This window comes from Geospiza fortis, unplaced genomic scaffold, assembly GCF_000277835.1.
Source record: "Geospiza fortis unplaced genomic scaffold, GeoFor_1.0 scaffold407, whole genome shotgun sequence".
NCBI classification, from domain to species: domain Eukaryota; kingdom Metazoa; phylum Chordata; class Aves; order Passeriformes; family Thraupidae; genus Geospiza; species Geospiza fortis.
Window position 1 is genome coordinate 325470 of NW_005054507.1, and position 16580 is coordinate 342049.

Genomic DNA, 16580 nt, shown 5'->3' on the forward strand with positions numbered 1-16580 from the left:
CGCCTCTCCCAGCCGCTTCCATCGTGTGCGAGCCGAAGAATTGTAAAGGGAAAAACTCCAGCGGGGTGTGGGGAGTTGAAATCCTGCCAGCGGGTCTGGGTGCGCCTGAACATCCTCGGCTTCCTCTCTCTGTCCTGTTCTGGGTTCCCCCCACACGTGGAAAGGCATCTTCTCCCCCAGCCCCCCGCACAAGGACTGGGTTCTGCCTGGGAGCTGGGGAACAACGCGCGGCAGTCGGTGGTGGGAGCGGGTGGTGCCCTGGGGCTACTAACAAGGAACGGGAATAAGGTGCTTTTCCTACCTAAATAAATAAAAAAATACCTGAATAAACCAGGTGCTTGTCTCTGTGAAGGCTGAGCTGAAGCCTCCCCCTCAGTGCCCTCATTCTGTGATGGCAGAGAGCCCCAGTAGTGCTGCCCCCACCCCACGAGCACTGCGTGGGGCACTGGCTGTGGGTCGGGCTCCAGGAGTGGGGTCAGCTCCAGAGCAGGGAGCCTGGGCAGCACCTGGGATGGGATGGGATGGGATGGGATGGGATGGGATGGGATGGGATGGGATGGGATGGGGACCCCCAACCCCACCCTGACAGCTCCAGACCCCTTCAGTGCCTTGCTGGCTCAAGAAGGGGTTCCCTGGGGACACCCAGCTGCTGTTTACTCCTGACTCTCACATTTCCCAAAAAAACCCCAAAACCCAGCCCCATGCCTGGCCCACCCAGCCCAGACCCCCCCAAACCCAAACCAGTCTATGACTCTGGCAGAAGCATGGGTTAGTTGCACCTATACAATACACATAAAAATACATATAAACAAATATATATTTGTGTAAATACATAACCCCCCTCAATCTCCTCACCTTCATGAAAAATTCAGTTTATTTTCCTGAACTGTGAGGTGATGAGATCTAGGATCCCCCCACCTCCCCTCCCCATGAGCACAAACCAATGCTCAGACCTTCTTGTACAATATTTAACAGTATCCAAACTTTATTATTCTGCTCATCTCCTCCAGCCAAGCAACAATACAGGGAAGGGGTGAGACAGGATTGTTCTGGGAGGCAGGGCTGGCTCTGTGCTCACAGGGCTGCTGGTTAAACCTGGACACAGCTTTCCCTGGGTGCCCTGAGCAGCACCCAGCTTTGCCCTGCCCTGGACACAGCAACAGCAGCAGCTTCCCAGCCTGAGTGAGGAGCTATCCATGGTGACAGCCCAGGAAATGGGGACTGTGACCCCTCCTCGTGCTGACAGCACCAGGGTGCCTCTACAGCAAGAACCATTTTGTTACAGCAACCTGGTTGAGTTTTTGACTCAAGAACAAGAGAATCCTTCTAATGCCATAAGCAAAATCCAGATGTGTTTTCCAACCTTGCTATTTCTGTGAGTGTTTTACCCCCTACCTTTGCTGATATTTCTGTTTTGGCAGCAAAGATCTCTCACTGTAGGTGCCTGCTTAAAAAACTGAGCTGATCCATGTTTCCCTGGGAATGCTGTCTGCAGGTGAAGCTCTTTTCCTACATGCCAATCCCTGCATTTCACTCCCTGCTTCCCCAGGCCTCCAGCAACAGCTACAGGAGCTGCTAAAGCTGCAAAGGAAAAGGCACAGGGAAAACTCAACACAAAAGTTTCAGGCTTACAGTTTGTACCCCAGCTCTGCTGTGCTCTTGAGGGGGATTGGTGTCATTTCCTGCAGCATCTGCAGCAGAGGAACAGCAGGAGAGAATGAAGGGGGAATAAAACCCCAACAGTCAACGCCCAAGTGTCACACACACACTTGCTCTACATGAAACCACACAAATATTTATTTCCTAGTTTGTAAAAGCTCAGCTGGGCTCCATCAGCTCCTCTGTGTGATCCCAATCCTGGAGGATGCCCAGGGAGCTGTGGCACCAGGACTGAAGCCTCTCCTGCAGGCTCCCAGTGCCACCCAGCTCCTTACAGAAAAGGCACCTGCAGCATCACATCCTCCCAAATCAAGAAAGCCAAAGTGTGCACGAGTCGGGGGAATGTGTTATGGTTCCAGCTGTGTCCTTCCCTTCAGTGCAGGAATCCTGAGAACACAATTAGGTGCTCTCCAGGTAATGGTGCCTAAATTTACCTTTATCAGAGCAAACAGCTTCTGATGCTCCCTCACCACATCCAGATCGGAAAGCCAAAGGCAGATTTCTTTTTTAAAAAATCTCCCTTCCATTAATTTTTTCACAGGAATATATAATATATATATTTTATATATTTATATATATAATTTTTCTAACACTAAACATGTACTTAAGTTACATATTAGCTTGTATTTCTTTTAACTATTTCACACAATGAATAGAAACAAAAAACCAAAAAAAACCCCGTAGCCCAAACAGGGCCTGAAATTAACCATGTAAAAATTCCAAACTGTGACAAAAACATACTTACATTAAACAGCATCGAGAACTTCAATACCAGAAGTAGAATCTCATTTTGCACTTCCACTCTGGCAAGCTCTAAGCCTCAGCTGAGTGATTCTCAGAAAAAGCTCATTTTGTTTTTTCTGCTCATCAAAGGCAACAGTTTAGTGATTTGGTTCACAGGAGACCATTTATTGCCAACTCGAAGTGTTCCAAAAACATGCCACCTTTTCTGCTTGGGCTGTTTGGGTTTGCTTTTTTCCCCCCCCCCCCCACCCTAGATTAGGCAAGAGTTTTAAAAAAAAGTGTAATTACAATTTCAATAGTGACTTCTTTTAACTTCTCAAGCATATCTCATCAACAGGATATACAGTACAGTTCAGAAGAGTAAACATTTGTAAAAGGAAGCAGACAACTTTTTCAACCAAGACACAAATTCTTGCTGTATTTATGCTGAACTCTCCTTTGAACATGGACAGGTTATGAAGTTAGTTTTCTTCTTCAGAACAACATGGACACAGGACTGGTACAAGCCAGGCTGCTTTGGCTGCTGCTGAGGTTAAGGACAGCTCTGGAGCCGTGGTCCTGCCATCCATCCATCCCCTTCATCATCTGGCGTAGCGCTTAATGTAATCTTCCACTTTATTCCGAAAGTCCTCCTGCAGGGAAGCACAGCTCTGTTACCCAGGCACAGCAGGGATGGGCTCACAGGGAAATGTGCCACTGGCAGGAACCCTGAATCCTTACAATGAGTGCTCCACAGCAATGGAATCAAGGGGACACTGGGGAATCAAGTGGGAAAAATCTGCCATCACCAGCTACAGCTTAGGTGCATGTAAGAGCCTGAATGAGGGATGTGGGACTCCAAGGGCTCTCCAAAATGCAGTTTATTCCATCTAAGAGCTTACAGCAGTCCAGGGTTGTGGGTGACAGAGCCTGTGCCTACAGCTGTCAGCTCCAGCTGCAGGCAGCCCTGGAGGCTCTTTGGTTTTGGTTACATTGCATTATATACTGTTCTTTGCTGAGCATCTTAATACAGCAGAACCAACCTATACCTTAACAATTACCTATAGCCTATCATAACTACTGTAATTACCATATTCATGTTACTGGTCTCCAATCACAGTTTAAGCTAGAAGTTGTTTTTCAGTTTTCTTGCAGTGGAAAATTCTGAGACCTTTTTTCTACTTGCCACATTTGCTGACTTGTTTGCCTGTGCTCTCTTTCTGCTTGGTAAAAACATCTTCTTGTTTGAGGTGGGTTTATCCTTTGCTAACACACCCTTTGCCTCCTTGGTTATCCAGTAAGACTGGTTCAGCAATTCTTTTCTTCTATATCAAAACTTGCTTTCATTTCTATTCCTTCTTCAGATTTTGCATTCAAAAATCTTTCTGCTAAGCACACACATCTGTGAGACTTTCTTGTCAAACTTTCACCCTTCCCAACAGGTGCACACACACTGCCTGCTATTCCATAACCTCTGTATCCAGGGAAAACCACAGAGTTGTGGTGGTTTGTGCTTATAAAGCACAGAGATGCTGAGCAAGAAGAAATTCTGACATGGTGTGATCCCTGGGCAAGCAGGGATGCCAGGCAGACACCACATTCCTGGCATGTTATTCTGTGCCATTCACATTCTCTGATAAAATCCCTTTGCCCAGGATTTCGCTCCTGGGAAGCTGAGGAGCCTCAGAGAAAAGGAAAACAATTCTTCTCTCATTTGCTTCTCCTGTGTTGTGCTCATGTGGAATGTGTTTGGAGATTGTTTACCCACAGGTGATTGTTTCACTGGATTCTGCTGTGAGCTGTTTTGGCTCTTTGGCCAATCAGGGCCAAGCTGTGTCAGGACTCTGGAAAGAGTCAGGAGTTTTCATTATTATCTTCTTAGCATTCAGTAAGTGTCCTTTCTGTATTCTTTAGTATAGTATAGTATTCTTTAATATAATATACTATTACAAAGTAATAAATTAGCCTTCTGAGAACATGGAGTCAGATGCATCATTCCTGCCTTCATCAGGATGCAAATACAGTATTACTCTCACAGGCTGGTATTAAATATGTTCCACCCAAACACACTGAGGGGCCTGTGCTCCAGAGTGCATTCTGCTGGATTTCCTGCTCCCATTTTTGTGTGCTGCTGGAATATAAAGCAGGAAAACCTGGGAAATGTATGTACTCACATCTGTTAAAAAAGAAAACAACTGAAAAAACAATGCATGCAGTAGATGAGGAGGTTTTGAACACTGTCCTGGTACACTGCAGATGCCTGGAAGAGCACAGGCCATGGAAGCACTGAAATCCTCTGCCCAACGTTTTGCTTGACTACAAAATCCCACTGCCATGACCTGTGGGATCACAGCAAGGCAGAGTCCTGCTTCAGACAATGTCAGCTCCAGGTTTACATGAAATGATGCCTTTCAAACACATGCCAAGTGTTCTGGCACAGACCACCCAGAGCTGGACATCAGGGCACACCAGGAAGGGGCACTAATATGACCTTTTTCCCCGAATCAAGCTTCAAACACATCAATATTTCCCTGGCTCCAACACCACACTTCAAACACTTTAGATCAGCTCCCCTGGTGAAGGTTTGGGTTTCTGCTGCTGAGTGAAAGGATAAAGGTTATCCCATGGTTAAAATCCAAAAGGATCAAAGTAAACCTATGATCCATGAGAAACTCTGTGGTTTCACTTTTCAGCTGATCAGGTTGCATCACAGACGTCCATAAAAGTGCAAAGTGCTTGGAATCTCAACAGAGTTTAAAATGCAGTTTAAGGCCAGAAATCCTGTTACAAGCAGGGCTGCAGAAATCCCCCTCCTCCTCAGGAACAGGCTGCCTGCTCTTCTGGGTTGGAAGAGCAGCTATTTGGGTCCAATATGGCACCTGCTAAAGGCAATAATGTGTGTAGTGACTTTGTCACTCTGCTGCAAGCACACCCATTTCCACACTCATCCAACTGGCATGCTGTGTTTAAAAAATGCTGTATTTTAAAAGCTAATGCCATCTTCAGCTGCAATAAAACTCCCAAACCCAGGCAATTCCAACCCATAGATGCAGGTGGAAACTGAACTCACTGAGGGCTTCTTGCACATTGTTTCCTGCGGGAAATGGATTTGTAGAGAACTCTCAAAGCCTGACAGAAGGCTCACTTATCTGTATGTAAACTTTGAGATATGGAATGCTGACTTAGAAATGCCATGGAATAGGACAGACATTGCTGAGAGAGAAATGGAACGAGAAACAAGTTTCAAAAAGTGACCTTGCAAAGAAGAATGGATACCTGGGAGAAACAGAACTATGAAAGATGCATTGTAGTGGGAGCCATGAGGGGTAATTTTAGATGATTGGCTTTAAAGTATTTGCAGCATGATGTGGCTAAAGCTGATAGGCCAAGAAACACTTACAGTGTATTGTAATTAGGAAATAGTTGGCTTCTGATTGTGATAACATGAATTGTAGCATCTGTATTGTCTCACCCTTCTCATGAAACTGAAAATGGAATAAAAGTTTTTAAACGCCTCTCAGTTGCCCCATTTCTGGTCAGAAAAGGGCATAATCCAAGAATTTCCCACTCCTAGTGTTTCTCCAAAAGATGGATGACTACAAGGAGCTGAGCCCAGGGCTGGGAAACACCCCTGGACACACACACAGAGCTGTACGAAGTCCAAGAGCAGGGCAGTGCAGGCAGCTCAGAGCACACTTGGCCTTCCCCTCTGTCCCTTTATGAGTTGTTACACAGGGAAATGGGCTCTCAGCAGGGCCTGCAGAGAAGCAGGAGCTCAGTAAGGAAGGCAGAAGGCTCCAGAAAGGCTCCCTGTCACTCCCAGGGAGCTGATGGTGTTGGCAGGATGCATTCACAGGGTGCTCTCTGGGTGTGAACAGGAGGGGCTCAGCCCAGAGCTGCAATGTTCCATCCTCACCTGCCATATGGCTCAGCACCTCCTCATTAATGGGGGGCACTTCTCTCTGGGCACAGCTGCTTATGTGCAACACTGAATAATCAGAAGCAAAAAAAATTCAGCAGAGCAGGATGTACCCTGCATTATAAAGAGGCAAAATGCTGCTAGAAATGAGAAGGGAAAGGAGGATTCGTAACATCCCTTCAAGGATGTAACATGTCCCACAGAAAGTGCCCTCTGTGTTTAAACAAAGATGTTTTGTTTGTACAAAGAGGTTTCATAAATAACCATTACATGAATAAACATATCAAATAAACAGGACAGGGGACAATGATTTTAAAGGGATAAAGAGAAGGTTTCATTTCAGTGAAAACTTCCTGCACAGAAGAGAAGCACAGCTGCAAAAAGGAAACCCTGGCACCACCAGCCCCTCACAGTGCAAGGAGCTTGAGTGGATGGAAAAGATGAAAAATGAATTTTCCAAAAATGGCATCCTGCAGCAATGGAAGGAGAGCCTCCAAAAAGACAGCATCATTCAGAATTCTCCAAGTCATTTTAGAAACCCTTCATGGACACAAGGTATCTGGTTTTGATGCTGTCTTCAGGCTAAAATAGCTCCAAAGCCAAACTGGACACAAGATCTCAGGTGATTTTTAAAGGTTGGTTATAACTTATGGGGCTTTTGGCTTTGTTATTTTGAAGACAGATGCAGCAAGAGCCAAACTTTCACGACTGGCCACAGATGTGGTCAAAGTACTAAAAAGCATCTGCTGTAAATCCACACTGGGAATGGTCAGAGAGGCTGTGTACAAGGGCCTGGAGTGACAGGGAAAGGAAAGAATGGCTCCAAACTGACAAAAAATAGGTTTAAATTGGGTATTAGGAAGAAATTCTTCCCTGTGAGGGTGGGCAGGCCCTGGCACAGGGTGCCCAGAGCAGCTGTGGCTGCCCCTGGATCCCTGGAAGTGCCCAAGGCCAGGTTGGACAGGGCTTGGAGCAGCCTGGAACAGTGGAAGGTGTCCCTGCCCATGGCAGGGGTGGGATGGGATGAGCTTTAGGGTCCCTTCCAACCCAAACCATTCTGGGGTTTTGTGATTGTATTTTAAAGCACTTGGAGAGGATCTGTGGAGCCTCAACCCCAGAAGGTAATTCCATGGTACCCTTTCAAGAGGCATGGTGAAACACACACTCAAGAACCAGGCACCGTTTCAAACACTGACATTTGACCTGATTTGGCAGCTCTGGGAGAGGAGACTTCATTTCTTCAACTGTTTATACTGCACCAAGTTATGCTTATTAACTGCTTGTCTTTTATTAAGCTTTTAATTTGTAATTTGCTCTGTTATCCAAAGAAAACACAATATTTTGGTGACAGCTACCAGAGAAGCCTGGAAAAGTTCTGATGGAAACTTTCCCTCGGGAATCTTCTTTATTTATTTAAAACAAAGTATGTATAAGGATTCCCAGAAATAAAATTTTAAAAATAGGTATTAAAAAAAAAAACCCAAAGCAGATTTAGCTCATTTATTATCCTTAACATACCCACTACTGGTACTTCACACCCTGCACTGTTTGGCCAGTCCCTGTGCAGTTTAACACACTGTCCCCTCACTGTGACTACAACCATGATACTGTGATGAACTTTCTGATCTACCTCCACATCCTTTAGATCCACAATCCTCTAAAACTCCAATGGAGCCAGAAAAGGATCACAGATAATTGCTCCTGCCCTTCCCACTTCTGTGCTAGTAATCATAATAGTAGTAATTATTTTTTTCTAAAGCAGCTCTATTTTAACAGAACATTATCTCAACCCAGCATTTATGACCAAGGTTAAATTCCAAACAACCTCTGCTAGGGCCTGACTTGTGCTTCTGAAGTGATCAGCAAAGGGGGTTCTGAGCAGGAGTAAATGGCATTCATTACTCAGCCAAGGCTTTAGGATTTAATAACCAGGCAGATCTACCCATTAGCCCTATGAATTATACTGAAAGCCACCTTTTCTTTCTTTCCCCCTTGCAGAAACAATAAGTACTCACACCCATCAACCCCCACACATCTCCTCCCATTTAAAGAGCTGAATGAAACCTTTGAGTAGTGCAGAAATCTCAAGTATGAGATGGTTTTCTTACAATTCTTGTTCCTGCCTTGCTCTCATTTCTCTCTCATTATTTTATTTCACTCAGTCTCTACATGACTATAAAGAGTAAAGAGTTTTCCAAGCTCTGTAATTAAATTTTAGTTCTCTGAAGAAAGAGAAGAGTGGGGGGTGAAAAACCTACACAAAGGAATCTCCCACGAGCCCTCTGCTTAGCAGGTGCATCACATCCATTTCCATGGATCCCAATTGTGATTTTAAAATTCTGTGATCCCAACCTCAGATTTTAAAATTCTCCTAGACACCAAGCCATTGTCATTTGGCAAAATGATGAGGAAATGCTTTAGCAGATTTCTTAGTAGCCAAGTCATAAGGTGGGGAGAAAAAGGTGAATTTTTGACTGCAGGGGAAAAAAAACCAACCAAAACCAGAACACACCACTGCAGCTATTTGGAAAAGAGCAGCATTGTGAGGAAGAAGAGAAACACTAAGGTTTGGACTTTTTATTTTTCATTTTTTCTAGTATCTGCACACAGAGGTAGGTTACAGAATTGGTATGGGAAGAACTGACCTGCCTGCCAGGACAGAGAGAAGTGCAGATACCTTCCACAGACACAGCACTTCACTGACACACTGAACACATTTGCACATTTGTTTGAGATTTCACATCTTAAGCAGGAACCATTTCCCTCATGCTTCCACAAATTTTCTGCTGTCTGCCACTGCAGAAAGATAAAGGGAGAGAAGGACTCTCTCCCTTTATGAGATAAATACACCTAAATCCTGTTTGTGCAAAGGCAAGAGAATTGAGCCACATGAAGAGAGCCAAGCAGCTTCCCAAAAGAAATTGTGCCCTGGATAAGATGCAATGTGAGCCCAAAACCCCCTGGGGCTGGATGGAGAGGGAGGACAGGTCTCTTATTGCCATTTAACATTTCACCTGGGCTGCTGAAAACAGAGAAAATGGGAATGAACCAGGGAGCAGAGGCTGCTGGTGCCTTGGTGCCTGAGGTCAGGAGCCTCCTCTGCTCCTCCAGGGCTGGCCCAGGCTGTGGCAAAGGGTTACACAAAAGGAAAATTACCTGAATTATCCCAATTCCTCTGAGGTCAGCCTCCTGTGAGCTGCAAACACACTTCCACCCATGAAGATGCCCCTCACTGCCAAGAGAGGCTCTGTCCCTGGGCTGCAGGATCTGCTGATGAATCACAAGCCCAGAGGAAATGGGAGCAGCCTGGCTCTGGCCAGAGGTTCTGCAAGTCCTGCTCTGCTCCAGGCAGATGATGTTCAAACCAACCTGACAGGGCAGGTGAGGCTCCCAGAGCTCAGAGTCCCTGGGAACAGCCCTGCCATATGTTCCCTTTCAAAAGCCATGGATGTTCCTAAAGGATGCAAAGCAAAGATTCCTTTCAAGCCACTCAGTGCCTGAAGCATCTAAAACAAAAGCTTTAAAACATCTGCATTTCTTCCACATTACCTCAGCAAATCAAACCATCTGCAAAAGCTTAATCAACTTTGCTGAACCTGAGAGAGGCTCCATCCATAATCAAAGTGCTATGGAAGGTGGGGAATGGTTGCTATAAATACTTGCAGCATTAGAGAAGTAATGGTTCTCCTATTTACATCTGTTAGCACAATTAGCAGCTGTGCTGTTGCTCATTTGCACATGCCATTTAATGCACTTTGTGCTGCTGGGAGAAGCTTTCAAAGGCTGCTACAAGGACACAGAACATAAAATAGGGAGGCAATCCAAGAAAAACCCCAGTGCAGCTCTGTAAATGCAGAAATGCTGCAGAAAAACAAAGATGTGTTCTGCTGTGGCTGCCAGGGTTTCAGTGAGAACAACAAACACCAAACAGGGAGCTTGGGGGAGCAGAGGAAGTGAAGGATTTACTGCAATAAATATGGAGATAAATAAATGCAATGACTCACAGGGAGAATTGTTATGAAAAGATGTTTTTGGACTGGGATGGAACTGTTGTTCTTAATAAGCCATTAAGCTGTAATCAGAGAGTAATAAAAACCCCACAACAAAAGTTAAACAGTTTCCAAAAAAACCACATCAAGCTTGAAAGCCTTTTGGGACTACATTCTTTTCCAGTGTGGTAAAAGCTTGGAAAGCTGAGGTTAGCCAGAGGTAAAGATCTACTTCAGTTCTTCAGATACACCTTGTGGGTGCATTTAATTAAAAGAAATCTTCAGTGTTTCATAACCCCTCTAGAAGAAATCTGGGAAGAGTTACTTGATTCAGCAGCCAGGAATAAATCTGAGTTTCTTATTTCACCTGAAGAAGGTTAAAAGCACCATCACACTTTCCTCGCTGCAGTTTTGTACTGTTATAAATAAAAAGCAGTGTTCACACAGGTATTTGGAAATAGGAAGAGAGATTTCAGGATGTCAAGGGCTGGTGCAGGGCTATCCATTTAAACCAGGGGATGGGGTTAAGTGGGAAACCTCATGCTAGACCAAGGACAGAGAGATCCCAGCCCAGAGGAACCAAGCACAGCAAGGATGAGACTGTGCTAATTTAAGCAACAGCATTGACTCAAATATTCTACAATGCAAACAACACAAAAAAATGAGGTCCTGGCAAAGGCAGCTTGGAGCAAGCATGGTGAGAGCCAGCTCTGTTTGTGTCCCTGTCATGACCAGGATGAACAGCCCTTCTGCTCTCCACCCTTCCCCAAGAGCCTTCAACAAGAGTTTCTGACAAAGTCTGACACCGAACAGGCTGAAAATAAAAACTTTAATTTGCATCCTACATTCTTGGACCTAGACCAGAAATCAAAAGCCTGAGAAGTTCCTGGTTTTAAACCAGTATTTTTTTACAGTTTCTGTGGGCATAGAAGTACTTGTATCACTCCAAACTGTTTTCTGACACAGCCTTGGATCTCACCATAAACTCTCAGGAACTTCCGTCTTTTCACTGTAATTTCTCACTAGGAAAGACTGTGACCTCCCAAACTTCACATCAGAGTAATTCCAAAATCGTGTGGAGGAGTTGAAAATGAGAAATCCAGTCAGAAGATGAACTGAAAACAACTAAAAATGGTAAGAGGTAATCCAAGGAGATGTTATGAAAAGCAGAGCAGAATGCAGGCAAGCAGAGCAGCTAGTGTGACAAAAGTCCATAATTTTACAATGATTTATATAATGTCACTCTTTCTGTATGCCTTGAGAATTAATAATTCACAACTAAGAAGCAGTACTTCAAAGCCCTGACCTCAATTCTTCAGCAATTTTAACAGCATATCTTGCTCCGGTGTTGGGAATAAGAGCCAGCAGCAATTAAAATGAAAAAAATCAGAGTTGCACAAAATCCCCTAAAAATTCATATATGCAGCACTAATTACTTCAGATGTGGCTAAACAGGGAAGAGGAAAAAAGACAACAGCAAGTAAAAACATGTGGTCAGTAGGAAGCAATGGAACACCCCGTGGTGTTTGAATAAAGCCTCACTTCTTGTGCAGGAGTCTGGAGCCCCTGCAGCCAGGGATTGCCTAGCACAGGCAAGAAAGGGCTTTAGCATGCAAAGACAGCACAATGTGACTGCTCACAGATGTGCAGACTCTCAGCACCGCTCCCTGGCACTCTCCACCCCCTCAGCCTGGGCTCTGCTCTGAGCTGGGTGTGCCACAGAGCCCACCTGGAGCTTTCCTGAGCTCTCTCCAGCCCAGCCCCTCTGTGCTGCTGTCAGTTTTGGTGACAGAACAGCTACAGAACTGATGTAAAGGCTCTGCTGCTCTCTCAGATCTGATGGGAACCCAAGTGAGTGTTTAAAAGCTCTGGGGATTGATGGGGAGGCTGGCATGAGGGACAGGTGGGTGGCATCACTGCATAAACCTTTTTCCTCTGCCAAACACAAACACTACAAAGCAAAGCAATTGCCAAAGGTTCACTTCAGAGGAGCTCCAGGACAGAGCAGTGGGGGAATGAACCTGCTCAAAGGCTGAGCTCAGCGGGCCATGAGCAGTGGCAGAATCACTGCCATCCCCAGAGGTGACTCTGTAAAATTCCTCCTGGAAATGTCTCAAGGATGAAGTGCTGGAAAAGCTACAGAGCAAACACCCCCTCTAATGTGATTCAGAATCATTTCACTTGGTTCTGCTGGTCATGAGCAAGAGAACAAAGAAATGTTTCTAGCACGTCCTTTAACTTGCATTCCATTAAAATGTAAGATTATTTCCATGGAACCTGACAGCTGCCTTGCCAAGTTTTCCAGAGGCTCCTCACTTTCATCATTACCCATAATTTTATATTTCTTCAAATTATTCTCCTGCTGTTACAAGACTATCAGACTGACAGACTCCAACTTTCATCAGAGAAGTGAAAGGATAGAAAACAGAAAAGCTTTAAAAGCAACAGTGGCACTGGGCTGACACATCTGTCCACAGCACAGTGATGCACCAAACACAGGAACATTTTGTTAAATCTTTGTTAAATCTTCATAGTTTTTAGTCTTGGGGTATGGAGGAGAAAAACATCAGGCTTGTCAACTCAGTATCTCCTTGACCCTCAGCTCCACAGAAGTCCTTCTGTTCTACACCTAGTTGCTATTATCTTGTACTTCAGTATGTTCAAGAGCACACTGTTTAGTTTATAATATATGGAGGGATTCCCCTCCTTCCCCTAGGCAATTACATTTCTACAGTCTAGGGAACTTGAATCAAAAATTTACTTTAAACCTGAAGTGCCCTGTAGTTCTGAATCTCTCCCCACTCAAAATAATTGGCTTTAATCACATTAAATTGACTGCTTCTAGGGCTAAGGCAGAAACTTCCTTTTCCTTTTCACCTATTTCAGCAGCTATCTGCACTATAATGCCTTGTTCAGGATATTACCACCCTGATGACAGCCTTTGCTTCTCTTTTGATAAAGATGGCCACAGACTTTAATCCCACATGAGAGAAAATTTCCCTTCAGCCCAGGAATTATAGCTGGGACTGCCAGCAGAACACAGGAAACAGATCATGGATGAGTGGCCACTCATCCTAAGCCACTGCCAGCCATGAAGAGCAACTCTCCCTTGAGCAGCAAAAGGAGAAGGGTTTAAAAACCCTCTTTTTGTCAGTGTCAGAGTTTCCCAGGAGAGGGTGGCTTAGAGCTCCTTGCCAAACACTCTTTACTCTCTTTAGCACAAGGCTGGAGGGTTGAAGTTTCCAAGATGTAAGAGAGAAAAGCCCTGGGATGAGTCTCAGCTGCGAGTGCAGCCCAGCACTGATTCAAGCCACAGGCCAACCTCAGTTCTGACAACCAGAGAAAAGAATTTATTTTGCAGGCAGACAAAAAGAATAAAAAGTAGAATGTCAAGATATAAAAACTGGTTCCTTCTTCCCGTGTACATTTTAGCTTATCTGGGCAATGGGAACCTTTGGCACCTGTGAGCACAAAGGGCAGCACAGCAGAGCAAAGTGGTCTGGATTTATTCCTTCAAAAGTGATTCTGTCAGAGCACAGATAAATCAGGTGAGAGAGAGGCTGTCTGTGTAGGAACATCACAGCAAGGAAAGGATAAGGAACAGAATGCAATTTAAATGCCAGGCTGTTAATCCAGGACTAAGATGATCCAAATGAATGCCCAGCCTCCCACTGCTCCATTGTCCTACCCTGGGTGAATCATTTCCCTCTCCACAGCACTCCAATTCTCATCAGCAAACTTCCAAAGCACCACAACAGCTCTCCAGCCTTGAAATTTAGTTTGGTTTCCCAGCACTGCAATTTGTGGACATCAGAGCCTATTCTGTTCACACAAAAATAAGTGTCAAGCCTACAAATTCTGGAGTAAACCAACATTAACCACTTCATGATACCGAAAATAAAACAGCCACCTATTTTGGTTTAAAGCTGTTTTTCAGTTTATAACAAAAATATAGAAATTAAATCACTTACAGTGACTACTGAACACTGCAAGGAAAATCAGGACAAGGTGAAAAGCTTGGCTTGCCTGCAGCCAATGAAGAAAAAACCCCAAATTTGCAGTGGTAAAACATCAATTTTCATTCCTGATGAAGAAAGTAAGACTCTTAAACCAAAGGATCATCTTTTTGGCTACCTGTTAAATCTTTCAGTGTTACCTACATATTTAAACTTTGCAGGCAGACATCTGTGAGTTTTCAGAGAGTACGAAAAACAGAATATTCCAAATTCACCCAGTTTACTGGTAAGACCTGGTTTGTTCTCTCCCCTATTAAATGAAATCCCCATTTCTTTTTCCAGAGGGATTTCAGCCCAGGGGTTCACATGCTCAATGCCACTGAAGCATCCAAAGCAGCTGTTGTTTTCTGCAGCAAGCCCTGGAAGGGCTGGGCAAGTTAAAAGGCTGGTTTGGAGTTGAGGGTTATGTGAACAGCCCAGCAGGGTTAGATGGTGCAGGAATCTGAGAACCCCAGCTCCAGAGCTCACATTTCACTGCTGGGGAGAACACACCCCAACAGGCTCCTCTGGCCAGCAGCACCAGTGATACTTGTTTCTGTTGCTGCAGCTGAATAAAACACAATAAAAGCAATTGCCCAGTCCTGCAGGATAAAAATCTCTGTAATCCAAGCACTCAGAATGCCTGACCAGGAGTTCTGCCTCATTACAGGAGGGCTCATGTGATAAGCACCATCCTTCTGCCACTCCCAGATGAGGGGATGCTGGATTAAAGGGCTCTGAACACATTGGGCTGGTCAATTGTTCCTGCAGAACTTGGACCAAGGCTGATTTTTTTCCCAGTGCTAAGACAAAATCTGCCAAAATAAAGGTGGCTGCTTCATCCCTGGAAGTGTCCAAGGCCAGGCTGGACAGGGTTTGGAGCAGCCTGGGACAGAGGAAGGTGTCCCATGGCAAGAGGTGGCACTGGATGGTCTGGAGGGGTCCTTCCAAACCCCGCCACTCTGTGACTCACACGGAAATCAATTTGGAGCTTACATGCTAAATGTTTTACTACTGAAATAAAGATCTTTCAAGAGAGCAGGAAAAAAAAAAAAAAACATTTTGGCTTGGTAGCTTTGTTACTGAATTATTCACACTCATGACAAGGCAGGCAGGACATGATGACAAGCTGAATTTTCACACAGGTTCCTTTCAAGTCTGCCAACACAGGCAGGAGTCCATGGAAAAGCCCCAGTCCCTGACAACACCTCACTTGGCAGCTGGAACCAATCCCCTTCTCTCCTGTCACTTTGTCAGAATGAATGCAGCCTTAACCCAGGCAACCACCAGCAAAGTGCCAGAAATAAATTCCAGAAAATCTTCTTTATTTCCCACTTCTTTATGCCACGCTCAAGAGGTCAAAGTTTGATACTTTGGTTTTTTAACCCCTCAAAAATAACCCAGCTCAATCTGTTCATGCCTTATGAGCACCTTGCACACCCAGTACATTGCTCCTCCAGCACCAGCTCAAACACAATAATAAAAAAATACTTTTAAAGACTAGATTCAAGGAAATGTTTTTGAAGTATTTTCTCTGTTCTAAAGCAAATTTTCCAGCTGCCTTGAGTCATCACTAAACTTCTGACATTTGAGCTTAAAAAATGGCAACTGTAATTATCAGAACTCTTCATGTATCACTGTCACTGTTTGAATACAGAACTTTACAGGGATATGTTTGGAGAAAAATTCCAGCTGGCTGTGATGGGAAACCATTGGCAAGGGTGAAAAGCCTGACAAAGAGAACTGGGCTAAAAATAATGAGTGAATGAAATAAATGAGCATTATTTCTTAAAAATTCCTTAGGGAAGGCATTAGAGAAAGCAGTTTGCCATTAAAATCCCTTGGAGTGCATTCCCTGGCTGCAATCCAATAAAGAAACATTCAGATAGAAACATGATATCAGCTTGGCTCATAGAGGTATTTGACTTTTGAGCCACCCATGTGCTCTGAATACTTTGCAAAACTAAAGCATTTCAAATTTCTGTTTCTTCAGGGACCACTACTCATCACAGAACACAGATTATCCACAATTATCTGGAAAATAAAATGCCTGTTTAGAGCTCTTTCCAATGCTTTTTACCACGAATAACATCTCCTCTGAAATGCACAGTGACAGGATGCAGCATCCACAGCCCATAAAATTTTGGTCATTATACTTCATATTCTCTAAGTGTTTTATATAAAAATGTCTTTTAGAGAATCTTGGACAATTTTGGTGACTGCTATCCAAACAAGATGTTTTGCACCCAAATTGGCCAACAATTACTACAGATCAGTGGGTAATACTTCTAATTC

The 16580-nt window shown here is 44.4% G+C and overlaps 1 protein-coding gene across 1 annotated transcript in view; it reads right to left on the minus strand.

The window, feature by feature from the left end:
- Positions 1 to 2189: 2189 nt before the first annotated feature.
- Positions 2190 to 16580, minus strand: part of UBE2F (ubiquitin conjugating enzyme E2 F (putative)) — a 58925-nt gene continuing 44534 nt past the window's right edge. Inside the window, exon 9 of the mRNA XM_005428830.3 lies at positions 2190 to 3035. Within this exon, the coding sequence (XP_005428887.1) occupies positions 2985 to 3035 (51 nt within the window). The 3' untranslated portion in view covers positions 2190 to 2984. The remainder of the gene's footprint in view (positions 3036 to 16580) is intronic.